The 26546-nt window shown below is 70.1% G+C and overlaps 1 protein-coding gene across 1 annotated transcript; it reads left to right on the top strand.

The window, feature by feature from the left end:
• The first annotated feature begins 35 nt into the window (after positions 1-35).
• CAD (carbamoyl-phosphate synthetase 2, aspartate transcarbamylase, and dihydroorotase) lies at positions 36-26134 on the top strand. The gene is given in 45 exon segments (XM_044421079.1): positions 36-120; positions 1489-1628; positions 2356-2485; positions 3504-3646; positions 4162-4303; positions 4432-4603; positions 4721-4906; positions 5172-5284; positions 5406-5548; positions 6009-6140; positions 7737-7970; positions 8364-8585; positions 8942-9130; positions 9356-9480; positions 10200-10333; positions 11990-12102; positions 12201-12454; positions 13201-13447; positions 14093-14191; positions 15056-15280; positions 15563-15745; positions 16329-16547; positions 16834-17001; positions 17091-17273; positions 18040-18144; positions 18592-18729; positions 18731-18844; positions 18934-19015; positions 19587-19753; positions 19940-20104; positions 20320-20451; positions 20665-20866; positions 21019-21209; positions 21355-21495; positions 21626-21712; positions 21821-21962; positions 22073-22117; positions 22229-22383; positions 22478-22552; positions 22624-22836; positions 23516-23641; positions 23733-23888; positions 24141-24242; positions 24944-25038; positions 25613-26134. Coding segments are annotated over 45 exon segments (6717 nt in total). The 3' UTR covers positions 25716-26134.
• Positions 26135-26546: the final 412 nt, after the last annotated feature.

Raw genomic sequence — 26546 nt, 5'->3', positions numbered from 1 at the left:
CGCTCGCCCTTCCCACGTGCAGAGAGAGGCGCGCCATGGCCAGCCTGGTGCTGGAGGACGGGACGGTGCTGCGCGGGCGGCCCTTCGGAGCCACCGGGGCCGCCGCTGCCGGGGAAGTGGGTGAGTGCCAGGCCGCGGCGAGGCCGCCCTCTCGGCCTCGGCCCCTCTGCGGGCTCAGCGCGGGTGGCGCGCCCCCTCCGCGGGCCCATGTGGGGCGCGCCCGTCTCCGCGCTCCCGGGGCCGGGCGGCGCGCCTGCCGCAGGCCTCGGCCCCGCCTCCCTCGGCGGCCCGAGGGCACAGAAGCCCCGCTGCCCCCCGTCCCGCCGGGCGCTGCTGACAGGCACTGCTCGGCGCCCTCTTGACAGCCGCGCCGCCTCCGCTGCTCTCCCGGAGCCCGCCTCTGCCGGCCGGTGCAGCGGCCTGCCTGCCTGGGCCTTTCCCGGAGGGGCGGCGGGAGCCCCGGCCCCTCCGGGAAGCCCCTGGCACGCCCGGGCACTTGGGAGCCCAGACAGGGCAGCCTTTGGGACCCGGGCTGCCGTGGGGCTCGGTTGTGGGAGCCGCAGCTCGGAAGGGCTGGCGGGATCCTGGTTGGGACCCCTGGCCTGGCACAGCCAGGGAAGAGTGTGGGGAGGGTCCCCCGAGGCTGCTCCTGCAGCCCCTTGGAGACCCGCCGTGCCCACGCTCCTCCACCCTCCTTGGAAGAGGGTGCCTCATGGGTTGCCTGGGAAGGCAGCAGCTGGTAGGCTGAGGAGGCGTCTCCAGATGGAGAGGAGTGCCTGGGAAAAATAGGGGCCTCTCTGGAGCCAAGCCCCTAAGGAATGCCACCTTCCAGGGGAAAAGGAGGCCCGGGCAGGGGAAGGGGCGCGTGGAGGCCACACCTGCCCGACCACCCAGCCAGTGCCTCTCTCCTGCTGCCTCTGGGTGCAGCGTGCGGTGGCGGGAGGCCCGGCTGCTCGCCTGCTGTGCTGTTTAAATAGAGAGACTCCACATAGCAGAAATGGCCTTGATAGGGAGGGAGAGCGTGCAGCCAGGATGGGTGCCTCACGTGCAGCCGGCCAGCCCCTTGTCGGCTTGGGTTTGCCCTTCCCTGGTTGGGGCTCATGGCCCTGGCAGGCTGCTCCAGTTAACTGTCACCTGCGAAGGGCTGGGATGCAGCATCCCTGGGAAGACGGTCGCCTCGGGCCGAGGTGGGGGCGCGGCACAGCCTCTGTTCCTTCTGCTCCTTTGCTCGGAGTCCTTCAGAGCTGGCTTGGCAGGGACGGGCAGGTGTGTCACCCAGGTGGGCTGGGGCAGGGGAGCCAAGGCTGCCTTCCCCGAGGGACTCTCCCTGTGGGCCGCGCCAGTCTCTTTTGCTGACTGCGGTTAAGCTCCCGGTGGGAGGGGCAGTGTGTCAGTGGCCCGTGGCACTGGGGGCCCCCGCTGTGGGCTGCCCAGCCCTGCTGCCGGTGGGTGGGCCAGGCCTGACCTCTGGCTTTCCCTGGGCTGCAGTGTTCCAGACGGGCATGGTGGGGTATCCCGAAGCGCTGACGGATCCCTCCTACACGTCTCAGATCTTGGTGCTGACATACCCGCTTGTTGGGAATTACGGCGTCCCTCCGGAGGAGCTGGATCAGTATGGCCTCAGCCGGGTGAGTGAAGCAGGACCTGTGCGTCGGGCCTTCTGAGGGCCTGCCCTGCACAGGCTGGCGGCCTGAGGACACCCTTCCCCGGTGAAGGGTGCGTGGCAGTCTGGGCTTTGCTTGCTGGGCAAGGCCACCCGGGCAGGCTCCCCCGCACCTGGCCCGCTGCACTGCCGCACGGCACCCGCCGGCGTGCCGAGACGTCCTCTCTTGGCCTCTTGGTGATTTTGGGGGCTGCTCGCTGATCAAACAGCCCCGGTGGCTTATTCAGGTCAGAGAGGGTGGGTGGCCACTTTGCATAGCCAGGCTGCGAGGTCAGTCTTCTCAGCTTGCGGATCATGGGCTAGGTGGAAGTTAAATGATCCATGGGAACAGGCCCTGGGTTCCGATGACACGCGACGTTGTGGCCTGAGTCCTCCGAGCCTGCCCAGCATGCACCGTGGCACGCTGTTGCTCCTCGTGGCCTAAGCGAGGGTGGCTGTGAACCAAGTCAGGGCCAGCTTCCTTGTGTTTGCGCTTGTGGCGCAGCTGAAGGATTGCAGGTGGGGAGGACACTGCATCGGGTGTGGGACAGCTCCTGCAAATACCTGGTGGGAATCCCCTTCAGTGGGGGGTGCTCCCCCAGGTCTGACAGGGGCCTGGGCCTGCTGACTCCCCTGCAGAAGAGGCGGGTGGACTCTGCAGCGATAGGAAGCCGTTTTAATGGGCTGCTCGCGCTTCCTCTGATCCCGCTCAGTGGTTTGAGTCCAGCTGCATCCGCGTGGCTGCGCTGATCGTTGGAGAGTGTTCCCGACATCCCAGCCACTGGAGCGCCACTCGCTCGCTTGACCAGTGGCTCAAGGAAGAGGGGATCCCTGGCTTGGAAGGTACGCGGGCGGCCCAACCGGGGTGGGGGGGCTTGCACCGGGGGGCTTAGCCAGCCGTTGCCAGGCCGTGGGCCCCGGGAGAACTGCTTGCTCTTGGCCCCCCTCTGCCGCTCCTGTGACCAAGCGGAGAAACCGTGGGCCCCGGCGTGGGCTTTGGGAGGACTGGAGGTGATGCAGGGGAGAAGCCGCCCTGCAAACCTGAACGGCTCCTGTGTGGGAGCTGCAGCATGCACAGAGTGGCCTCGGAGGGGACCGGCTCTCCCCGCCAGCCGCTGCCCTCTTTGTGCCCAAGCTAAGGAGCCTTTGGCAGCTCAGTGGGTTCCAGGCTTAGGCAGCCTGGGGGAACCTTCCCGGGTGCCCTGAAGCAAGCAGGTGGCTCTCCGCACGGTGGGGTGCTGCTGACGTGCGCTGCAGATTGCTGGGAAGGCCGAGTTGCGCTTTAACATGAACGAGCACCAAATATCCCGGGCGGGTGGCGAGCAGGAAATGCCGCGATCGCTGCCTGCTGGCGGAGGGCTCTGCGCTTGACACGGACAGGCAGCAGGCCGGTCTCGAAGCGACCGGACGGGTGCCGGAAATAGCGAGGTTCAGGCACGGGGCGGAGAGCCTGGTAGCCTTCCGGGCCATGTGGTCGGTGACTTGAGGGTGTCTCTGCGGAGCAAGGTGAGCACAAGAAGTCCTGAAAGTTTCTGCTGGATGGACATGTCAGTTTTCGGGGTGCCACGAGTCTCTGCTGCCTTCATTGCTGCGAGCTCCGTCACCAGAGCGTGGCCAGACCAGCGGCTGAGGAAGCTGGCTGCTGGGAACGTCCTGCCAGTGAGGAAGGGAGGCCCCTGGGGAGGCTGGGATGGGGCAGGGTGGCGCCAGGTGGCCAATCTGAAGGGTTTCGCACGCACCTGGCAGGGCTGCTTACGAAGGGAGAGGAAGGCGTGGGGTGGGGGGGCAGAGCGCGTGTGTTCCTCCATGGAGCAGGGCGGGGGTCGGCCCGTCCCGGCACTCACTGCGTCTTTCCCCATAGGAGTGGACACCCGGGCCTTGACCAAGAGGATCCGGGAGAAGGGGACTCTGCTGGGCAGGCTGGTGCCTGATGGAGCCCCGGACTCGCCATGGCCTTTTGAGGATCCGAACGAGAGGCACCTGGTGAAGGAGGTCTCCCTGCAAGTAGGTGGTGCCAAGGCGCTATGGGGCAGCATGGACTGCACGACCAGGGTGGAGGGTGCACAGAGTGGGGGTGCTGCACGCGGGTGCGGAGCTGGGGGCGCGGTTTGCACAGCCCCCGAAGGGGTCGGGGGCACGTTTGCGAGGCGAGTGTGCGAGTGGCAGCCCTGCGGCTCCGTCCAGGCATCCTGCTCCGGAACACGCGGCGAGCTGGGCTCCCGCCGAAGCCGCTGGGAGGACCCCTGGGCGGTCTGCCTCAGCGGCCCCTGAGGAGCCCACCTGCCTCCCCGCCAGGGCCAGCCCCTGAGCATCGGGGCCCAGGGCTGCTCTGGAGGCCTCCCCCCGCCCACGTGGGGCTCAGCTCCAGTCCGCCATCCAGGCGTGTTTGTGGGGGGTGGGTCCTTGGCCCGGCCTCTGAGCTCCTCCCCACGCCTTGCAAGCAAGAGGCCGCGCAGAGCAGCCTTGGGGCTCCCGGCCACGTGCCCCAAGACCCGCTCTCCTCCCCAATGGCTTGGCAGGAGCCCCGCCTGTTCAACCCCGGAGGCTCGGTGAGGATCACGGCTGTGGACTGCGGTCTGAAGTACAACCAGATCCGGTGCCTGTGTGAGCGTGGGGCCGCTGTGACGGTGGTGCCATGGGATCACCCGCTGGACAGTGCAGGCAAGTGGGGCTGGCGGGGCGGGGGGGCTTCCTGGGCCCTTCCCCGGCCCCGGCACCACCGTGCTCCTCGGGCAGGCTCGTCCGGGGGTGGCGCGCCCTGCCCACCCGGAGCCTTCTTTCTCCGCCAGACTTTGACGGCCTCTTCATCAGCAATGGGCCCGGGGACCCGCGGTCCTGCCAAGCAACCATCGCCAACCTGCGCCGCATCCTGGAGCTGCCGACCCCCAAGCCGGTCTTCGGCATCTGCCTGGGCCACCAGCTCTTGGCCTTGGCTGTCGGAGCCAAGACCTACAAGATGAAGTGAGTGGGCACGCTCGTGCAGGCGGGCTTTTGCGGTGGGGAGTGGTGCAGATCTTGTCCCCCCCCCCGGGGCAGCTGCTCCGCTCCCCCTTCCCCTTTCCCTTCGCTCCTCCGCAGGTACGGCAATCGTGGGCACAACCAGCCGTGCCTGTACGAGGGCTCCCAGCGCTGCTTCATCACTTCCCAAAACCACGGCTTTGCGGTGGACCCGGCCAGCCTGCCGCCGGCGTGGGCCCCGCTCTTCACCAACGCCAACGACGGCTCCAACGAGGGCCTCGTGCACGACTCCAAGCCCTTCTTCAGGTGGGCACGGCGAGGGCTCTGAGGGTCGCGCACGAAGAGGCTCGTCTCCCCGGAGGCTCTGCTCACGCGGCGGGAGAGGCGCAAGGGGGCACAGTGGCCGGCCCCTTGGCCCCCTGCCCCCGCACAGCGCTCCCGGCACCTGGGACTTCCCCGTCGCGTTGCTGGCCGGGCGAGACGGCCTGCTGAGGGTGGGGCGGGGGCGGGCGGCTGTGTGTGGGGGCCCGCTTACCTCCGTGACACTGAGCCCGTGCTCTCGGCCCCTCAGTGTGCAGTTCCACCCGGAGCACAGGGCTGGGCCGATGGACCTCACGTGCCTCTTTGACGTCTTCCTGGATATGGCCCGGGACGCGACTGCCCAAGGACAGAGCTGCGAGCCAGGTGGGGGCCGCGGCGGCAGGGCTGTTCTGTGGGCCGTGGGAGGCCGGGCCTCTGGGCTGCCCCCGGGGGCCGGGGCAGGTTCGGAACAGCAGTGGTGACAGAGCCGGCTCTTTCTCTCCAGTACGCAAGCGGCTGTCGCGCTGCCTGTGCCCCGCGGACGTCCCACCTGCCGGCAGCATCCCCCGGCCGCACAAGGTCCTCATCCTGGGCTCGGGGGGGCTCTCCATAGGGCAGGCGGGCGAGTTTGACTACTCTGGTTCCCAGGTGAGCGAGAGGGCGGGGCAGGGCTGGGCCCGGGGTGGAGGCCTCGGTGCAGCCTCGGGCGCCCCCAGGGCCACCTGGACGGGAACGCCGGCCAAGACTGGTGCTGACCTTTCGGCCGGGAGCTTTTCCAGTGATTCCTGGAGATGCTGCTGGGACCCAGCCGGGTGATCCCCACCCCCTCTAAAGGGGGGGGGGGCATGGAGCAGGGCTGCTTTCACGGGGTGAAGGGCTGCCCGCCCAAGTGCGCCAGGGACGTCTGGGGTGTGCAGGGTCGCCTGGGCCCGCGTGACGCCTCTGGCACCTTCCCAGAGGCAGCTCCTCCGCTTCCCGGCTGTGGTCCAAGCTCCAGTGTCATGGCTTCAGGGTTCAGGGGTGTGATGTGGGCAGCGCCGTGCGTGTCCAGGGCTGCCACGTGACCACTGTTCACGCACTGGTGTGGTCTCCCCACCCCCGTTGCCAGGCCATCAAAGCCCTGAAAGAGGAGAACATTCAGACGGTGCTGATCAACCCCAACATCGCCACCGTGCAGACCTCCAAGGGCCTGGCCGACAAGGTCTACTTCCTGCCCATCACCCCGGACTACGTCGCCCAGGTGAGGGGGACCCTTTTGCCCTTTCCCCGTCCCACGGGCCGTGCCAGCCCTGCCAGGCTGCTGCTGTCTTTCCAGGTGGGCCGGACTCGGGCCGGAGGGGCAGAACGTGGCAGTGCCGGACCCCAGCCCCCTCCCCAGCTCTTCTTGGTGCCCTCTTTGATGGCGCGGGAGCCATGAGCTGCCAGCCTGGCCCTCGAGGGCTGCGCCAGCTCTGCTGCCGCTGGGCAGGGAAGGCCTCTGGCACTTGCCTCGGAGGCACTTGGTGATGCGGCAGAAGACAGCCCTCTGTGCTCTCACTTGTCCCGCCGGTGCTTCGTTTTCAGTGTCTTGGAAACCCTTTGCAAGGCAAAGCTTCCGCATGGTTGGAAAGATAAGGTTTTAAAAGGGTGAAATACAAAACACCGCCAATTAAAACAGTATGAAACATTTAGAATGCCGGTAATGCTGGAACGCTGATTTGAACAGTACGGATTCCCGGAGGATGGGATTCCACCGCAGAAAAGGCCACCCGCCCGTTTAACAGACCTCACCCACGGGCCATGCGCAGGGTGGCCGGTTCAGAATCAGTGCGCGCACTCTTTGGCCTTTCCAGGCGCAATGCCTGGCTGAGCACGTCTGTGTCGCTCCCACACATTTTGGAACTTGCTCTGGAGGCAGCCAGGACGGGGACGGGGATGGGGGCAGTGAAGCCGGGCTCAGCTAGCCAGGTGGCTGGCGAGCCAGCCGAAGCGGATCAAAGGCGCCCGTAGCCGGCACCACAGGTGCTTCCCTCGATCGCGCCATGGGGTCGGGGAGAACCGCCATGCCACGCATGCCCCTGGCTGCTCCTTGGTGCAGAAGACCCTGCTGGTCTTCTGCCTCCGCCCAGGGCTGGAGCGCCTCCCACCCACGGTGCCTCCTCCGTGACTGGACGAAAGCCCTTCGTGCTTCCCCCTGCCTGGAGCTCCTTCAGTGCCTCCAGACCCCTGCTCACGTGGGCGCAGCTGGGAGGAAGGGCTCCGGCACCAGGCCGCGGATGCGTCAGCCCCACCCCGGATGGCCTCTCCCAGGCAGGAGGAGGCTTGTGGGGCCGGGGGGACCTGGAGGCCCCCCGCAGGTCTCTTCTTGCTAACGCCAGAGTGGAGGGCACAGAATAACCAGTTCAAGCTGCGACTCAGTTCAGACTCAGGGTGCACATCAGGAAAAGCTGCCTGGTTGTCAGAGCAGTACAGCAGCGGCACCGGCTGCCCGGAGAGGTGGGGGGCTGTCCCACACTGGAGGCATCCAAGGCAAACCGGGCAGCCCTCGGAGTGGGAGGTGTAAATCGGTGACCCCCAGCAGCAGGGGTTGGACCCGAGGGCCTTCCAGCCCCTTCAGCTCCGACCGGCGAAGTGATCCACCGCAGCAGCTCCTCAGCCGGGCCCAGCGACCTGTGGAACGGGCACTTCAGCCTCCCTGGGACACCCAGGAGGCCAAAGGCCCCATCATCCCGGGGAAAATCGGGCTCGTGCAGGTGCCTTAAAGGCGGTGTGGGGAGAATGCCCATGTTTTGGGGGCCGGGGGGCGGCAGGGGCCGGGTGGAGTGCCTCCTGAAGCCCCCCCCCTTTCTTGAGCCAGGTGATAAAGAACGAGCGGCCAGACGGGATCCTGCTGACCTTTGGCGGGCAGACGGCCCTGAACTGCGGGGTGGAGCTGACCAAGGCCGGCGTGCTGGAGCGCTACCACGTCCGCGTCCTGGGCACGCCGGTCGCCTCCATCGAGATGACGGAGGACCGCAAGGTCTTCGTGGAGAAGATGGAAGAGATCGGCGAGCACGTGGCGCCCAGCGAAGCCGCCTGCTCCCTGGAACAGGTGCGGGGCCCGCCGTGGCGCGTCGTGTGGGCCGCACTCTGCCGTCTCCACTGCGGGACGCTTGGCTCTGCCCAGCAGCTGCGGGGAGCCTCCCCCTGCCCCACGCGAGAGCATCTCTCGAGGCTGCCGCCGCCGCCATGCGGCCCGACCGTGCTTTAGCCAGCGCTTGGGCCGGAGCGGTTCCGAGCACCGCCCGAGTGCCCTTCCCTTGCCCCGGGCTCAGCGCAAGCCCACCTGGGCGCGGAGGGCAGGGGGCCCAGGACGGTCGGCGGCCCGAGAGGCGTCCTTCCCTGCTGGGCGGCCAGGAGGGGCCGTTGGCCTCCCGGCGGCAGTGTGGGCCTGGTGGGCCTGCCGCGGCGCGGTCGCCCTGACCCTCCCTCCTCCTGTGCGCAGGCCGAGGCGGCGGCAGATCGGCGCGGCTACCCGGTGCTCGTGCGCTCGGCCTACGCGCTGGGCGGGCTGGGCTCGGGCTTCGCCAGCGGGCGGGAAGAGCTGGCGGCGCTGGTGAGCCAGGCCCTCGCCCACACCTCGCAGGTGCTGGTGGACAAGTCACTCAAGGGCTGGAAGGAGATCGAGTACGAGGTGGTGCGCGACGCCTACGACAACTGTGTCACGGTGAGGTGGCGGCAGGCCGGTCCGGCCGAACCAGGCAGACGCCCGCCTGCCCTTCACCGGGCTGCTGTGCTGCCGGAGGGCGCCCGTGCGGGACCGGGCCTGCGCTCCTGCAGGAGGCTTGGGGTGCGGAGGGGGCTTTCCACTGTGCCCAGGAGGGGCTGCTTTGCGGGGAGGCTGCAGGCTTCCCCTGCGCACCCCTCTGTTCTGCACAGCCCCCCGAAGAAGCCGGTGGGAGCGCCGGGCGGGGTGGGGTGTCGGGGAGACGGCTCCGGGCTCCAGCAGCCAGTGGACCCCGGGGGTTCGCGCTGCAGCGGTGACGTCCTCCTTCCCGCCCCTTCCCAATCGAACCTGACCAGGTGTGCAACATGGAGAACCTGGACCCGCTGGGCATCCACACCGGGGAGTCCATCGTGGTGGCTCCCAGCCAGACCCTCAACGACCGGGAATACAACCTTCTGCGCACCACGGCCATCAAGGTGGTCCGCCACCTGGGCATCGTGGGCGAGTGCAACATTCAGTACGCGCTGAACCCCGAGTCGGAGCAGGTGAGGCCCTGCGGGCACGGATCTGAGGCATGCGCCGGCAGCGGGGATGCACTCGCTGCTTCTGTGGAAGCGCGTGGTCTGCTGGCGCCGTCCTGGCGGAGGCTGGCCTGAGTTCCTTTCGAGCCCGGGCAGCTCCAGTCGCTCCCCAGGGGTCGGAGGGGGTGGGCCCCACAGCGGCCGATTGTGGGGGCCCCACTCAGCTCGCTCTCTCTCTTCCTCTGCCAGTATTACATCATAGAGGTGAATGCGCGGCTTTCACGGAGCTCGGCCCTGGCAAGCAAGGCCACCGGCTACCCCCTGGCCTACGTCGCCGCCAAGCTGGCCCTGGGCATCCCGCTGCCCGTCCTCAGGTACTTCCTGCCCCACTGGGGGGAGCAGCACAGGGCCAGGGCCCGGCTGGGCACGGCAGCAGGCTCTCCCCTTGACCCGGCGGCAAGCACGGAAGCCGGAGAAACACCTGCCATTTGTCCTTTGTGGCAGAATGTGCCCGTTTGAGGGGGCATCTTGCGCGAGGGGTGGCCCTGCGCCACCGCAGCTGTTTGGGGCTTTGCCCCTCGGCACGCTGGCAGAGGCCTTGGCGGGAGCAGGGAGCGATTCGAGCTTGGCGGCCGGTTGCACCCACCCCGGTGCCTGCATGTCCCGTTCTCCTGCTCCTCAGGTGCCGGACGGCCCTGCAGGTTCTGTGCCGGCTTCCTGAGCTCTCCAGAGCTCCCTGCCCTTGAAGCGCTCTCTGAGTCTGGCCTGGCTGGCCAGGCCTCGGGGCCTTCATGCCTCCAGCGCCGCTGGCCACAGATCCGGACCGCTTTTGGCTCTGCGGAATTCTGCTTTATCGGAAGCCGGGAGGTGGTCTGGGCACGGGGGCTTCAAAAGCCGGCCAAGCGTATCTGGGGAAGCGAGACAACGGGGCACAGCCCAACATGTTTGTGTTCTGGGGAGGGTCCCTTAATTTCTGTGGCAACGGGCGCCCCTCCCTGCCGGAGACGCCCCCCGCTGCAGTGGAGGGGGCAGATCCCTGGGCTGTGGGTGGAGGCGGCGTCCTGCCCCCGCTCACTTCTGGCCCCACGGGCAGGAACTCCGTCACCAACTCCACCACGGCCTGCTTCGAGCCCAGCCTGGACTACTGCGTGGTCAAGATCCCGCGCTGGGACCTCAGCAAGTTCCTGCGTGTCAGCACCAAGATCGGCAGCTCCATGAAGAGTGTGGGTAAGTGCTTGGGGGGGGCTGTTGGGGTGCAGCAGCTTGCAGGCCCCCAAGGCGCCGGGCAGCGCCCCCACCTGTCCCCGGGGCCCGGCTGTTCCCTGCAGGCCTCCCGTGGCCCCATCCTCCGAACGAGAATATCTGCCAGGAGATCTCCTGTGGCTTTGCCTGTCTGCCTGGAGCTCAAAGGTGTGGCTTGGTCCCGAGAGGTGCAGGCACGTCCGTTTTTCATCTCCTGCCTGCAAAATATGGTGGAGCAGGCCAGAGCAGGAGCTGGGAGCAGGGGCAGCCAGGAGTGCACCGGGTCTGCTGGGCGACAGCCGCCCGCCCGCCCGCCCGCCCGCACTCCTTGCAGGGTTGAGCTGAGGACGAAACCGAGGCGGGCGGTGGAGGAGCACTGCTGCGCACTCCTTGGAGGAAAAGCAGAGTGGCGGCACTGGGCCGCTCGAATCACGCGCTGCCTCCCATCACGGGGAGCGCTCACGGCCCCGCTTAGCGTGACAGGGAGCGACCGCTCATTTGGACGTCCGGGCTTTTGACAAAGTCCCGCTCCAACCTCGTCAGCAACGCAGCGGCTCTGGGGTGGGGTGGGGTCTTACTGGTCCATGACTGGTTGAAGGAGGGAGCGCTGGGTGTAGGAACACCCGGCAAATTCTGGCAGTGGAGGGGAGTCCACTGTGCGGCCCCCAGTGCTGCGCATGGGCCGGGGCTTCCCCGTTCCTGCACGAAGGACGCGGGATCGGGAGTGAGCAAGTCTGTTGACACCGGGCTGTTTGCGGGGGTCAAACGGGGCGTGAGGTGCTCGAGAGGGCCCCCCAGAGCGGGTGGCCGCAGGCGTGCAGAGGGCAGGCATGGCTGACTGAGCAGGGTGCAGGGATGCCTGCGGGGCCAAGGAACGCCAGCCGTCGGAGCTGGCACGGACTGGCTGGGGAAGGGCGCTTGGGCTTGGGGGGCGATGCCCCGGGCACGTGGAGGGCACCTGCATGAGCACCCGTGTGGGCCAGAGGGAGCGCGTCCGGCCAGAGCGGCTTCCCTGCAGGAGCGTGCGCGAGCCCGGCCAGGGAGTTGTCTGGCTGGCCGCGGGGAACACGCTTGTCGTGCGGAGTGGGGGGGGGGTGACGTCTCAGGTGGCCATTCTGAGGGCAATGCACGCGCAGCCCGCGCGAGAGGAGAGCGCTGGCTCCCCAAGCAGAGTGCTGCTGGAGTGCCACGCGTGTCCACCTCCAAGGCCGCTGCAGCGGCAGTGGCAGCTGCTCCAGAACCGTGGCCGAGCCTTGCAGAGTCCGGCGAGAAGGGGAAAGGCCCTGGGCCGCAGCTCTGGCGGGCCACGTGTCTGGGCGCCAGCCGGCCTCTGGGCACTGGCACGGCTGAGGGGACGCCTTCCCGCAGAGCCGCCTCTCCCCCGGGGGCAGGAGAGGCCGTGGCCTCCGCTCCCCCGTGGGTGGGCAGGCCTGTAGCAGCAGAGGGGCCCAGCAGGCGTCCCGCTGCCCACGCGGGGGGGACGCCGCAGCCCGGCAGGGCCAAGGCCCCTGCCGGCCACGTCCACGTGGGTTGGCAGCGCCTGCCGCGGGTGGGCCCCCCGCTTGGGGGGTCGGCCCCTCCGGCTTGGCCGGCGCCTCAGCCCAGCGGCTCTAACACAGGCGGCGCCTGCTCTTCCCGCAGGGGAGGTGATGGCTATCGGGCGGAGCTTTGAGGAGGCCTTCCAGAAGGCGCTGCGCATGGTTGACGAGAACTGCGTGGGCTTTGACCACACTGTGAAGCCGGCGTCCGACGTGGTGGGTTTCCCAGCGGGTGGGCAGGCGAGCCGGTTCCCGGCAGCTCCGCGAGCGACTCTGAGCCGCGGCCCCTCTGTTCCCCCTCCGCCGTCACTCAGGAGCTGGAGACGCCGACCGACAAGCGCATCTTCGTGCTTGCCGCTGCGCTGCGTGCCGGCTACTCCATCGAGCGCCTCTACGAACTGACCAAAATCGACCGCTGGTTCCTGCACAAGATGAAGAGCATCACGGACCATGCGCTGCGCTTGGAGTCGTACCGGCAGGCCGAGCCGGGGGCCATGCCGCCCGCCATGCTCAAGCTGGCCAAGCAGCTGGGCTTCTCGGACAAGCAGGTGGCTCAGGCCGTGCTCAGGTGCGGGCCGGACCCAGTCGCGAGCCACTGCCCCACTGGGGAGGGGGCCGGGCCGGGGGCTGGGCTGAGGGTCCACCGGGGTGGCAGAGGTTGCACAAAAGCCACCCCCCCACACACACACACCCCTGCTGTTTGCTGAGGAGGGAGGGGAGGGCGGGGGCTGGCATTGCCTGCGATTTCAGACAAGGGAAGCACCCGGAGGGGCTGCACCCTCTTGCCGGGGGAGCTCCCTGGCGAGCTGCTGAGCTGGCCCTCGGACACCCTGGGGAGGCGGCCGTGTGGCATGAAGCACAGAGCTGCCCCCGGACTCTCCTGCTATCTGGGGGGGGGGCGGTGGCAAGGGTCTGGGGGCTGCCTTTGGTGCAGAGGCCACACGTCTTGTGCCAGGGGCCTAATCCTGACCTGCGGCCCAAAGCAGAAAGGGGCACTGCCCACGGAGCCCTCGGAAGGCGTGGGGCACCGCCAGGGCACGGGGCTGCAGTGGCACCTGCCGTGCGCTGGCCATGGACCGCTGCCTTGACTCGGCACATGCCGGGGCCAGCGCCGCCACGACCCCACAGGCCTCGCGCAGGTGGCCGGCCCTCCCCGCTCTTGGCCTGCAGCGGGGGAGGGCACGGCGCAGCAGCAGGGGGGCTGTGCGCTTCCCGGCAGGGAGGGAACACTCCGCTTGGACCGCGGGGAGTGGCTGCCGGTGCCCGCGGAGCGTGCGTGGCCACCCTGCCGAGGGCCGCTGTCCTGCGTTGCAGCACGGAGCTGGCCGTGAGGAAGATGCGGCACGACCTGAAGATCCTGCCCGTGGTGAAGCAGATCGACACGGTGGCGGCGGAGTGGCCGGCCCACACCAACTACCTCTACCTGAGCTACAACGGCACGGAGCACGACCTGGCCTTCCGCGAGCCGCACGTCATGGTCATCGGCTCTGGCGTCTACCGCATCGGCAGCAGCGTGGAGTTCGACTGGTGCGCGGTCGGGTGCATCCGGGAGCTGCGCAAGGTGAGTGCCCGGAGGCCTCGTCCGCCCGCGCCGCAAAATCGGAACTGTAGGAGAGCGGCTCCGGAAGGGCCCAGGGGGCCCAAGCCCCGCTCAGTGCGGGCCGCCGAGCCCAGCCGGGCGCCTCGTGGCTCATGTGGCGGGGGGAGCAAGCACGCGACCCATCCCCCAGGTGGCCGCCCCTTGGATGCCTCCCACGTGGCAGAGCCCGCAGCCGCCTCGGTCACGGGTTCCCCTGCGGGCGGCTGCAGCAGTCCGGGCGCTTTGCCCCATGTCCAGCCGGAGCCCGCTGTTCCGTGTCGTGCACGCGGGGAGGACGGCAAAGATCCCGCCCCTCCTGCGTGCGCCAGGCTCCCGGTCCTCCCGTGGCGCCTCCCCCACGCACATGGCCACCTGCCCGCGTGGCACGTGACGGCAGGCCCCACGTGTGCACGGAGGGGCCCGGTGGCCGGTCCCAGGCGCTGCCAGGTGCTACGCGAAGGTGGGCCGAGGGGAGCCCTGGGGTCCCCGGTCCGGAGCGGCCCCCCGCCCTTTGGCCCCGCCTGCTGCGATTGGGGCGGGGGCTGCTGGCAGCCGTGGTGCCCGAGGCGAAGGGGAGTTGGAAGCGGCGCCAGCAAGTGGCCGGTGCCTTGTCTCCCCACACCCCAGATGGGCTACAAAACCATCATGGTGAACTACAACCCCGAGACGGTGAGCACGGACTACGACATGTGCGACCGGCTGTACTTCGACGAAATGTCCTTCGAGGTGAGTCGGGGCGGGCGCGGGCCCCACGGCTGGTCGCGTGCTGCTTCGGATCGATTGAACACGGAGCCATGGCCACGACGCTGGGAGCCGCTGAGGGGGCTTCCCACAAGGCTGCAGGGCCCCGCTCCCCCAAGCGCTTGGCGGGGCGCTCCCCTGCTCGCCTCCGTGTGACGCAGGACGCCAGTCCCACAGCGCGAGCACTGGGGAGTGAGGGGGCCGCCCGCCCGTGCGCACGCGCATCCTGTGGGTTGGCGGTCCCCGGGCTCCCCAGCCCTTCCCGCCGCCCCTCCTCTGTCGCTTCTGCCCCTGCCTCAGCGGAGGGGCTTCGGGTTCGGCCTCCGGGGAAACAGGCCCACAGACAGATTGGAGGGCCGGGCCGGGCCGGGCCGGGCCGGGCCGGGCCGGGCCGGGCCGGGCCGGGCCATGTCCCCCAGCCGTTCGGTCGCCTGCCGAGCCGGAGCTAGAGCCCAGAAAGCCGTGGCCGTGGGCAGCCGCCCACCCCCCGGGCGGCCCACATCTCGTGCCTGTGGCGGACCTGTTCCCCATCCCGCGGAGCTCCCGGCACGCGCCTGCCCCTTCCCTGAGTGGAAGGTGGGACCAGTCCAGCCAGGCCCGGCTTGGCTCTCCTTCGTTCTCGCCTGCTAAGAAGCCCTCCTGGGGCAGCGGAGAACAAAACGGAGCAACGAGCCACACAACGATGAAGCAACGGGAGCCCCGCGTGGCCCCGCTCTCCATCCAGGAACAGAAAGGCGAGGGTGCGCAGGGTGATGGGCTGGGGGCTGCGCCGCTGCCCCTCGTCAGCTGGGGGGCCGTGGGCAGGCAGGACGGCGCAGGACGCACCCAGCGGCCTCCTCTCCCGGCCAGGTGGTGATGGACATCTCCGCGCTGGAGAACCCCGAGGGCCTGATCCTGTCCATGGGGGGGCAGCTGCCCAACAACATCGCCATGGCTCTGCACCGGCAGCAGTGCCGGGTCCTGGGCACCTCCCCCGAGGCCATCGATGCTGCCGAAAACCGCTTCAAGTTCTCCCGCCTCCTGGACACCATCAGCATCAGCCAGCCGCTCTGGAAGGAGCTGTCGGACATGGAGGTGAGGGCGGCCTCTGGCCGAGGGGCCCCGGGCCTCGTTCGGGGCCCCTGCTGCTGGGCTTTCCCGGGCTGGCCGCGCCTCTCCCTTGCAGCCCCCCACTGTTGCGGGGGGCAGGGAGGCCCCCGGGTCGCTCCCCCGAGGCCCGCCGGCTTCCTGGCAAAGGAGCGGCCCCGTCCCAGCTGGAGGCGGGCCCCGCTTGCCCCGTGGCCAGCTCGTGGGGCCGAGCCCGGGCAGGCGGGGCGGCTCGGCCTCGTGGCCTCCTGACACGCGTGTCGCCCGCAGTCGGCCAAGCAGTTCTGCTGCAAGGTGGGCTACCCGTGCGTGGTGCGCCCCTCCTACGTGCTCAGCGGCGCCGCCATGAACGTGGCCTACACGGACAGCGACCTGGAGCGGTTCCTCAGCAACGCAGTCGCCGTCTCCAAGGAGCAGCCGGTGGTCATCTCCAAGTTCATCCAGGAGGCCAAGGTGGGGGGGCTGGGCCGGGCCGGGCCGGGCCGGGGCGGCCACGGGGAGCCTCGTGCCGGCTGGGGCTTCCCGGCACCCAGGACCTGCTGCCCGCACTGCCGGATGGGCTTCGGGAGGCCCCAGCAACCTGAAGAGCACAGCAGGGTCCCTGCATAAGCGGGGCTGCCCGGGAAGGGGGCGGGGGGGGCTGGAGCATGCCCCCGCGGGCTCTGAATGCTCATGGGTGCCGGGACATTTGTCTTGGGGGTGGAGGATTCTGCAGGGAGCAGACGGCACCGGAGCTCGTGGACAGGGGAGCTGCACCATGTGCCCCAGAGGCGGGTCCTGCGGTGGCCTTCCCGGCCTGCTGCGCCCAGCACCAGCGAAGAGGCACTGCATTTGTGCGTGGGGAGGCGGCGGGGAGCCCCGGGGATGATCCGGGGCCCTGCCCCTCCCCTGCTGCGGACGGGCGGGCGGCCCGGAGGGAGTGCGGTTTGGGCCGCCTGGGGGAGCGCCGAGGCAGGCTGCGCTGCTCGCGGGACGGAGCGTGGTGCGGGGCCGGGGCCTTCCAGCAGGCACGGCAGCTCGGCCCTCCCGCACGCAGGAGATCGACGTGGACGCGGTGGCCTGCGACGGGCGGGTGGTGGCCATCGCCATCTCTGAGCACGTGGAGAACGCCGGGGTGCATTCGGGGGATGCCACGCTGGTGACCCCCCCGCAGGACATCACGCCCACAACGCTGGAGCGGATCGAGGCCATCGTGCATGCCATCGGGCAGGAGCTGCAGGTGACGGGGCCCTTCAACCTGCAGCTCATCGCCAAGGTACCGGGCAGGAGGGCCCACTGGCGGGGCGGGGCGGTCACGGGGCGGCTGGTAGCAGCGCTCCTGGGCTGCACGTGGGCGCGGTGCCCCCGCTGGCCGTCGCTGCCCCTGCGGGCGAGGCAGGGGGCTCTCCTGCATCTGCTGCGGGAGCCCCCGTCGCGTGGCGCCTGCGGTCAGCCCTGCCACGCCTGCCCTGTGGGCCCGGCTCCCGCGCTCGCAGGTCCCGGCCGGCTCCGCGGGGCATGCGCTGCTCCAGGCGCCCACCTGCTCCGGCCGCTCTCCGCAGCACGACCAGCTGAAGGTGATCGAGTGCAACGTCCGGGTGTCCCGGTCCTTCCCGTTCGTCTCCAAGACGCTGGGCGTGGACCTGGTGGCCTTGGCCACGCAAGTCATCATGGGCGAGGAGGTGGAGCCCGTGGGACTCATGACAGGCACCGGCATCGTGGGCGTCAAGGTGAGTGGGGGGGCGGGGCCCCCAGCTCCCGTGGAGCGGCCCCACTCGGGGTGTGCTCAGCGGCCCCCGGCCTGTGCCCGCCTTCCCAGGTGCCCCAGTTCTCCTTCTCGCGCCTGGCGGGGGCCGACGTGGTGCTGGGGGTCGAGATGACCAGCACGGGCGAGGTGGCCTGCTTCGGAGAGAACCGCTGCGAGGCCTACCTGAAGGCCATGCTGAGCACCGGCTTCAAGATCCCCAAGAAGAACATCCTGCTGACCATCGGGAGCTACAAGGTGAGCCGGGCTGGGGCCGGGGGTGGGGCTGGGCACCTCCCTGGCTCCTCGCAGGGATCCGACCGCTGATCCGTTCTGGCCAGGATTGGCGTTGGCCCTGGCGGGCAGCCGCACCTCCTCATCTCACTCCCCCTGAAGTGCCACAGGGAGTGAGGGGGGTCTGTGCACAGCGGGGAGCAACCCACGACCACCAACCCGACGTGGTTTTTGTATAAAATAAGCCAGGTAATTAATACTTGGGGCCACGTTCTGGCTTGCTGCACCCTTGGGGCTTCGGCCTGCGCCAGGCACTGGTCCAGCCAGCCGGGCTCCGGACCCGCGGAGGGCCTTCCTGGCCGCGCCACTTGCAGGCACCTGCGGTCGAATCCCAGCCCTTCTGCGTGGGCGCTGGGTTCTCAGCTGCGGAAGCCGGTGGTTAATCTTGGTCAGGCGCCTCCTGGCCTCAAAGCGGCCGCCTCTGGACTTGGGCAGCGCTGCCCCTCGAGCAGATGATGACAGCCCCCTCGCCTTGGTTCCGTGATTCCGGGTTGCAGCGGGCTCCCTGTGCCCTCCCGAGTTCTTCCTGACGGATCGTCTCGGGGTGGTTTGGCGGCAGGGCCGGAGCCGGGCCCGCAGCCTCCTGCGCTCTTCCGGGGAGAGGGGAGAAGGAAGGCGGTGGGGGCGTGAGCCCTGCGGGGGCCTGGGGGCTAAGCCCCCTGGGTGGATGGGTGCCGGGGCGGGCAGGCGTGCGGCAGGATCCGCGCCCCCTCACCCGGCTCCCCCGCAGAACAAGAGCGAGCTTCTGTCCACGGTGCGCACGCTGGAGAGCCTGGGCTACAGCCTCTACGCCAGCCTCGGCACGGCCGACTTCTACACCGAGCACGGCATCAAGGTGGGTGCGGGCGCTGCTCAGGCGGGGCTGCCGATGCGCTCCATCCTGGCGGGAGCACGGCCGGCATCGGGGGGAGCCAGGCAGCGACGGAGACGGCCGGGCAGGAAGGATGGGGGGGGGGCGCGCCGCTGCTTTCGCTGGGCTGGCTTACCGGAGGGCCACAAGCCCGTTCCTGCCGCTGACCGCCCTGGAGAGACCCGGGCCCCCTTCCGCCCCTCAGAGAAGCCCCCCATCCCGTTCTCCTGCCCCTCCACGTGCTCCGGGCCCTCACAGTGGGCACAGCCCTGGGCAGTGCTCCTGCCGCCCGGCTCAGCATGGCCTCCAGGCCCGTTCTGCTGCACGAGGGCCGGGCCGCCGGGGTCCGCACGGCCTTCTCTCGCGGGGATGGCTGCAGCCTTGCCATTGGAAGCAGCACCCGTGCGGCTCAGAGCCCCCCGCTTGCCGCAGGTGACGGCAGTGGACTGGCACTTCGAGGAGGCCGACGGCGCGGAGGTGCCCGTCAAGGAGAACCAGCAGCGCAGCATCCTGGACTACCTGGCCGAGAATCACTTCGACCTGGTCATCAACCTGTCCATGCGCAACTCGGGGGGGGCGCCGCCTCTCCTCCTTCGTCACCAAGGGCTACCGCACCCGGCGCCTGGCGGTCGACTACTCGGTGCCCCTCATCATTGACATCAAGTGCACCAAGCTGTTCGTGGAGGTGTGTGGGGGCGGGAGCTGCAAGGGGGGCTGCAGCCGGGGTGGGGGGCGAGGCCGCGCCAGGCTCAGGGTGTCCTCTGTTGCCCGCAGGCTCTGGGCCAGATCGGGGGACCCCCTCCGCTGAAGATGCATGTGGACTGCATGACCTCGCAGAAGCTCATCCGCTTGCCAGGTAGGTGTGGGCCGGAGCCCCTGGTGGATGGAGCGGGCACTCGCCTGGGCCCACCTGGGCCCATTTCTTCCAGGAGGCCAGGTTAGGCCTGGCAGGTGGGGACTGCGCTGAATTCTGTCCGTGGAGCCAGAACAGGCGCTTACAGTGCTGTGGGGACCCCAAGCCTCCCTGCATGGCTCAGCTCCCTCCTGAAGCCCCTCAGCCCCACCTCGGTCCCCCCAGAGCCTCCAGCACCCTCTGTCCCTGTTCAGGTGGGCAGAAGGGGGTGGAGCCTCCTGGACACCGGGCAGGGGGCACCGGCCAAGCGCCCCGGAGTCCTTCTGCGCCTGCCGGGATGAGGCGTCCTGCTTTTGGGCCTGTGAGGGGGCGGCAGGGCCTTCCCACGACTGGCTGGCTGCCCTTCTGGCAACCCTCCCGTCCCGCTCCCTTCCAACTCTGAAGACGCTGCGGCTGCCGTCCAGCTCACACGGGGAGGCTTAGCTTCCGGGGCCGGGCGGCACGCACACGGCGAGCGGGACCAGCGCCCGGCACGCCGCAGGAGCCGGCCCCGCCTGACCCTCGCTCCCTCCAGGCCTGATCGACGTCCACGTGCACCTTCGAGAGCTGGGGGCTGCCCACAAGGAAGACTTCGCCTCCGGCACCGCAGCTGCTCTGGCCGGCGGCATCACCCTGGTCTGCGCCATGCCGAACACCTGCCCCGCCGTCACCGACGCCGGCTCCTTCGCGCTGGTGCAGAAGGTGAGGAGGCACGAGCCCCGGCGTGCGGCGCCCCGGGTGGGTCGGCAAGGCCCCTCCCTGGCCGAGCGCCCCTGCTCCCAGGACCGATGGCCCCGGGGGCGAGGCGGTCCTCCGGCAGGCAGCCTCCCGGGCCCGCTGGCAGCAGCCGCCTGAGCCGGGGCCGCCTGCCCGCTTCCCCTTCCCCAGCTGGCTGAGGCGGGGGCGCGCTGCGACTTCGCGCTGTACGTCGGGGCCTCGTCCGACAACGCCGGCTCGCTGGGGCTGCTGGCTGGAGCCACCGCCGGCCTGAAGATGTACCTGAACGACACGTTCTCGGACCTCAAGATGGACAACGTCTCCCTCTGGATGGAGGTGAGCCGCAGGAGCAGCGGAGGCGCCAGGAGGCAGCTGGCCGGGCTGCGGGGGCTTTCCGGCCCCCTCCTCCTCCGGGGCCCCGTCCCACTGGGGGTGGTGCCCACCTGCCTGGCAGAGGCTTCAGCCCCCGGGGGCTCACTCCACCCGCCCGCCTCCCTCCGTGGGAGACCCGAGCGCGTCCGCCGTCGCCCCACTGCCCGCCTCCCTTGCAGCACTTCGAGAAGTGGCCGAAGCACCTCCCCATCGTGGCCCACGCGGAGAGGCAGACCGTGGCCGCCATCCTGATGGTGGCCCAGCTCTACCAGCGCCCGGTGCACATCTGCCACGTGGCCCGCAAGGAGGAGGTGAGTGGCTGGCGAGGGCTGCCCAGGGCAGGTGCCGCCTGAGCGTGCCGGGGTGGCCCCAGCGGTTCCCCGGCCCGGGCATGTGCTTGGAGCCTCGCCTCTCCTCTCCTGAACTGGACATGCACACCTGGTGCCGGAGGTCAGACTAGATGGCCCGGGAGGCCCCTTCTGACTCGCTCTGTTTCTCTGTTTCCTCTCCTCTCCTCCGCTCAGATCCTCCTCGTCAAGGCCGCAAAGCAGAAGGGCATTGCCGTGACCTGCGAGGTTGCCCCCCACCACCTGTTCCTGTGCCAGGAGGACCTGGGGCGCATCGGGGAGGGCCGGGGGCAGGTGCGGCCCATGCTTGGCACTCGCGAGGACATGGAGGCGCTCTGGGACAACCTGGACACCATCGACTGCTTCGCCTCCGACCATGGTAAGGCATGGCCCTGAACCCGAACACGGACCGGGTCCCCTCTGGAGAGCCATGGAGGGCTTGGGGCTGCCCGCAATGCCCGGACCCCTGTGATTAATGAGGTGCTGTGGGGGGCTGCCTCCCCCATGCCCCTCCCTCCCCCCCATGCCCAGCCCCACACACCCTGGAAGAGAAGCTGGGGAAGGACCCTCCGCCCGGCTTCCCCGGCCTGGAGACCATGCTGCCCCTGCTGCTGACGGCCGTCTCGGAGGGGCGCCTCACCGTGGACGACATCGTCCGGCGGCTGTACGAGAACCCGCGGCGCATCTTCGGGCTGCCCGTGCAGGAGGACACCTACGTGGAGGTGAGGCGGGGCTGGGAGGACCGGGCGCACCCTGGCGTGGGCCACCGTGGCCTTGGCTGCCTCGCTCCAGGCGGCCCCCTCTGCCTGGGTCCCGGCAGCAGCCCCCGCGCCTGCCCTCAGCTCCCCTCCCGTCCCATCCCCACAGGTGGATCTGGAGCAGGAGGGGCTGGTGCCCCCCCACACGGCCTTCAGCAAGGCCCGGTGGACGCCCTTCGAAGGGATGCGGGTGAAGGGGACGGTGCGGCGGGTCATCCTCCGCGGGGAGGTGGCCTACATCGACGGGCAGGTAAGGGGCAGAGTGGGGCGGGCGAGGCCCTGGGGAGGGGCAGCGGCATGGGGCTCCCCCCGGGGGCCCAAGGGGTCCGGTGCCACGCAGGCCTGGCAGGCCACCACAGTGACCTCTCTGGCTCCCGCAGGTCCTGGTACCCCCCGGCTATGGGGAGGATGTGCGGAAGTGGCTGTGCCCGGCGCCGCTCAGCGCTCCGGCCAAGGAGATCCTGAAGGTGGGTGCGGGGGCCGCACACGGCGCTCCCTCGCTGGGGGGGGGGAGGGAGGGAGGGGGCTGCGGGGGACCGGCCTGCCCTTCCGCATCTCACCTCCACTTCTTGCAGACTCCGGAGCGCCCCCACCCGGCCGTGCCCACGGAAGCCCTGCGTGGCCGGGCACCCAGTCCTCGGCGAGCCGGGCCCATGGGGGATGCCCGCTTCTACTTGGCGCCCCGAATCCACCGTGCATCTGACCCTGGACTGCCAGGTGATGCGCGCTGTGGGGAGGGAGGGAGGGGCGGGCAGCCTGGGGACTGCGGTGTGTGTCCCCACCGTGCTGCGCTTTCCCTGCAATGGTGCCCCCTTTTCCTTGGCCAGCTGCAGACCTCCGGGAGAAGGCCGTCAAAAAAGCCCCGGAAGCAGGTGAGCTCGCCCTCCTCGGGGCTCCCGCGGGGGGAGGGAGGTGCCCGCTGTGCCGTGTCGTGCCGTGCCGTGCCGTGCCTCCTCCCCTCACAGCTGCGCTCTGCCCCACAGACCCGGCCACGGTCCAGGACGGACCGCTGTACCTCGCGGGGCCCCTGCCCAGGCAGCCGTCCCCCCAGAGCTTGCCGCACCCCCAGACCTCGCCGCTGCTGCACCCGCTCGTGGGGCAGCACGTGCTGTCAGTCAAGCAGTTCACCAAGGGCCAGGTGAGGACCCGCCCCGCCGTGCCCCCGCTCCCGCGGTCCCGCAAGGGGGGTCCCGGCCCTCCGGCGGCGCTCAGCAACCCCTTTTCTGCCACAGCTGTCCCACCTGTTCAACGTGGCGCACAACCTGCGCATGATGGTGCAGAAGGAGCGCAGCTTGGACATCCTCAAGGTGAGGCAGGCGCGGAGGGGGGGGGGGCCTTGGTGGGGCAGCCGCACTGAGCCAGGTGTGCTTCTGCGCAGGGGAAGGTGATGGCCTCCATGTTCTACGAGGCCAGCACGCGAACCAGCAGCTCCTTCGCCGCCGCCATGTGCCGCCTGGGCGGCTCCGTGCTGCCCTTCACTGAGGCCACGTCGTCCTGCCAGAAGGGGGAGTCGCTGGCTGACTCGGTCCAGACCATGAGCTGCTACGCAGACGTGCTCGTCCTGCGGCACCCGCAGCCTGGAGCGGTGGAGGTGACGCCTGGGGGGCTCCGGGACATCGGGGGCGGGAGGGAAGAGAGCCGAGTGTCTCGCTGCCCCGCGAGGCCGCGGGCCATCCCCCCTCGGCCACGGGGCTCGGGGCTCAGGGCCAGATCTGGGGCGCGCGCCAGGCCTCCTCCCGGCACGCTCCGAGGCCTCTGGGTCTCCGTGGGTCGTCTGCTTTGTGGCCGAGGTGGCTCCTCCTGCCTCGGCAGAAGGGCTGCGCATGCCCGCAGCTGAGCCCCCCAGGCAAGGCCCCAGGCCCCCGGCTGGCTGCCCGCACAGCCCCTTGCGCAGCGGTTGCCCCGCCTCACCGGACTCCGGCCCCCGCGCTCTGCCCCCAGCCCCCCGCCTCTGCACTGCGCAGGCCTGCCGGACGGATTCTTCACGGAAACCCGGTGGCAAAAGCAGCGCTGATGCTTCTGACTTCCCCAGGACCTTTGCACCAGGGCGGGCTGGGGGGGCGGGCCAGCAGAGGCGGGGCCAGTGCCTGGGGCCCCCCCGCCTCAGGGATGCCTGCTGGGGCCCCCCCGGTCAGAATGGGCAGGGATCGCCTGGTCCAGCTGACCTCAGCAGGCAGGGCAAGGGATGGGGCGACCCCCCTGCAGGGCCCACGAGCACGAGCCGAAGCAGGCCTCCCCCTGCCTCACGCCCCCCTCGCTCGCCCCACCAGCTGGCAGCCAAGCACTGCCGCAAGCCCGTCATCAATGCCGGCGACGGAGTCGGGGAGCATCCGACGCAGGGCCTGCTGGACATCTTCACCATCCGCGAGGAGCTGGGCACGGTCAACGGCATGACGGTGAGCTGCCCGGCGGGGGATGGGGGGCGGGGGCCGAGTGCAGGCCGAGCTCCCCAGGGCGGCTCGCTCAGGGTCTCCTTGCCGCCCACAGATCACCATGGTGGGCGACCTGAAGCACGGGCGCACGGTGCACTCCCTCGCCCGCCTCCTGACCCTCTACCGCATCACCTTGCGCTACGTCACGCCCCCCAGCCTGCGCATGCCGCCCGAGATCTTCCACTTCGTGGCCTCCAAGGGGATCAAGCAGGTGAGCAGCGGACGGGGCCGGGCGGGACGGGATGCCGCCCTCCGGCCGTGAGAGCCAAAGGACGTGGACGCGTTCGGCCTGAGGCAGCAGAGCCGCACGCCCATTTAACGGCCTCCGGACTCCTCCTAGGCGGGGGGTGGAGCAGCCAGAATGGCCGGGCGTGGGGGGCCCTGCTGCGTGGGCGTCCAGCTCCCTCTTGCCTGCGCTGCTGACGGCCCCCTGCCCGCCCGCCCGCCCGCCCGCCTTCCCCAGGAGGAGTTTGAGAACATCGAGGAGGCCCTCCCGGACACCGACGTGCTGTACGTGACCCGCATCCAGAAGGAGCGCTTCGCCTCAGTCCAGGAGTACGAAGCGGTGAGCGAAGGGCGTGTGAAACGTGGGCGTGTGAAACGGCCGCCGGGTCTCTGGGGCCTGGGTGCTGCCCGGGCCCCGCTAGCAGGGAGCGAAGCTGCAGGGACACGCCAGCCCCTCCCTCCCCTGCCGAGATTGTGGTGCCGCCTGTGTGGCTTGGTGCCTGCAGGCCGAGCGGGGATGGGCCCCCTGCAGTCCGTCCCTCCGGCATGCGCCCGAGCCACGCGGAAGCCCCCAGCGGCACCCCGGCAATCTCCCCTCCCGCCAGGGCCGCCCAAGGCAGCTGGCCCTCAGGGCTTGTGTGCCCTGCCGGGCTGACCTGGACGTGCCCTTTCGACCGCCGTGCTTCCCGCCGCACATGCAAACACGCCCACCCGCTTGCCTTGCCCTCCAGGGGCCTCTTGGCGGTCCTCCCAGCAAGAGCCTCCCCCCCCCCAGCCTCCTCTCACAACTGGGGCTGCCTCCATCTTGAACCAAAGAGTAGAGGCACTGAACGCGCCTTCCGCACAGAAGGCCTCTGGCCGTCGGGAAGGCCGTGGCCGTGCCCCACGGCCTGCCAGGTCTCCCGCCACGTGTGCTGGTTTCTTGGCGGCCCGGAAAGACACGGTGGGGCCGTCTGTCCTGGGCCCAGGGCCCCGCGGGGACAGCGCAGTGCGGCCAGCAGGTGCCAGCTAGCGTGTGCCCTCCATCTCCCTCGCTCTCAGTGCTTTGGACAGTTCATCCTGACGCCGCACATCATGACGCGGGCGAAGAAGAAGATGGTGGTGATGCACCCGATGCCTCGCGTCAACGAGATCAGGTGCGGAGGGGCTGGCCGAGGCCATCCCCGGGGCCCATCATGCAGAGCTTGCATTCTGTTGCTCAGCTGAAAAGGTGCCAGGCTGACTTGCGCATCAGCGGTAGAAAGAAGGCCCCAGCTTGCCGGCCTGCGGTCAAAAAGCGCCCACACAGGAGGACATGGGGCCAGGGTGGGAGAAGGGACGAAGCCGAGCCAGCACCCAGGAGGGCCTGCCGCGCCGGCTGCTGCTGACCGCTGTGGGGCAGCCTCTGGGCAGGATCCTTCGGGGGCCTTTGCTCCTGTGTGGTGCAGCTCGGTCAGGCCAGGGCATCCCCTCTCCCAGGCCCGCCAAGCATCCTCCCCCGGGGGGACCAGCCGGGCAGGGCAGCAGGAGCACAAGAGAAGGCGGGGGGCTCGCAGCTCGCCTGCCCCGACGGCAGCGCTTCTGCCCGGGGCAGGATCCCCGGTTCGGGGGACCTGGGGCCGGCCTGCAATGCAGCAGCCTCTTGTGGGAGGCAGTGCTGTGCACCCGAGGTGTGTCTGCGCCGGCCAGACTTCCAGTGGTGATCGCCTCCTGCTGTTCCTTCCTTTCCAGCGTGGAGGTGGACTCTGACCCCCGCGCAGCCTACTTCCGGCAGGCGGAGAACGGCATGTACATCCGCATGGCTCTCCTGGCCACGGTACTCGGCCGCTTCTGACCCTCGCCCGCTGCTGGCGTGGCACGCAGGGTGGGCGGTGTGGCCCCTTCCGGGCTCGACCCTCCTGCCTGGGCTGTGCCCGTCGCCGCGCTCATTCCACCAAAGGCCACCTGGCCCCAGCCGGCAGGGCGTCCGCAGGACAGCAGCGGGAGCACGGCGCCTTTGGACCCGGCTGCGCGGGACACGTCTGCTTCCCGGCCAGCCCCGGAGCGGCCCCCTTTCCGAGGCCCCACTCCCCTCGGCGTGCGTCCGGACCCCACGCGCCTCGACCTCCCCGGGCGGACTCTCCCCACAGCTCTCGTCTGGCTGCAGCGCATTCCTGGCTGCGAAGCCACAGACCTGCAAAGACCCGCAAGCCCGGCTGACTCTCGTGCTCTTTTTCTACAAGAATGAAAAGACAATAAAGCTAGTTGCGCAAACCGCGTGTCTGTGGCCTGGGGCGGAGGGGCTGCCGCGCCCGGGGCGGAGCGCTTGAGCACGGAGGCGCGCGGACCGGGCCAGCGGCTGCTCCCGAGCGGCAACGCCGCTGCGCACGGAGCCCCCGGCGAGGGCGACCCGCCGCCCGCTCCCCAGCGACGGGGCCGAGTCGGGGGCCCGCGGCCAGTCGCCCCCCTAGAGACTCTCCGGCCGCTGCCTGTGGCGGGGCTCGACTGCGCCTGCGCCGCCCCCCCCCCCCCGGCTCCGTGGCGCGACCGGGGGGCGGATGAAGCCGCCCCCGATCGCCGCCCGGCTCGGTTTCGGCGCCTGCTCCGGGCGGCCGCCCCGCGCCTGCTCCTTTCCGGGGCTCGGCCGTGTGCCGGGCGGGGCCGCCGCCCCCCCCGAGGGACGCCC

This window comes from Varanus komodoensis, unplaced genomic scaffold (assembly GCF_004798865.1).
Source record: "Varanus komodoensis strain SLA01 unplaced genomic scaffold, ASM479886v1 scaffold114, whole genome shotgun sequence".
In the NCBI taxonomy this organism is placed as follows: Eukaryota; Metazoa; Chordata; class Lepidosauria; order Squamata; family Varanidae; genus Varanus; species Varanus komodoensis.
This window is presented reverse-complemented; position numbering and strand designations above follow the sequence as displayed.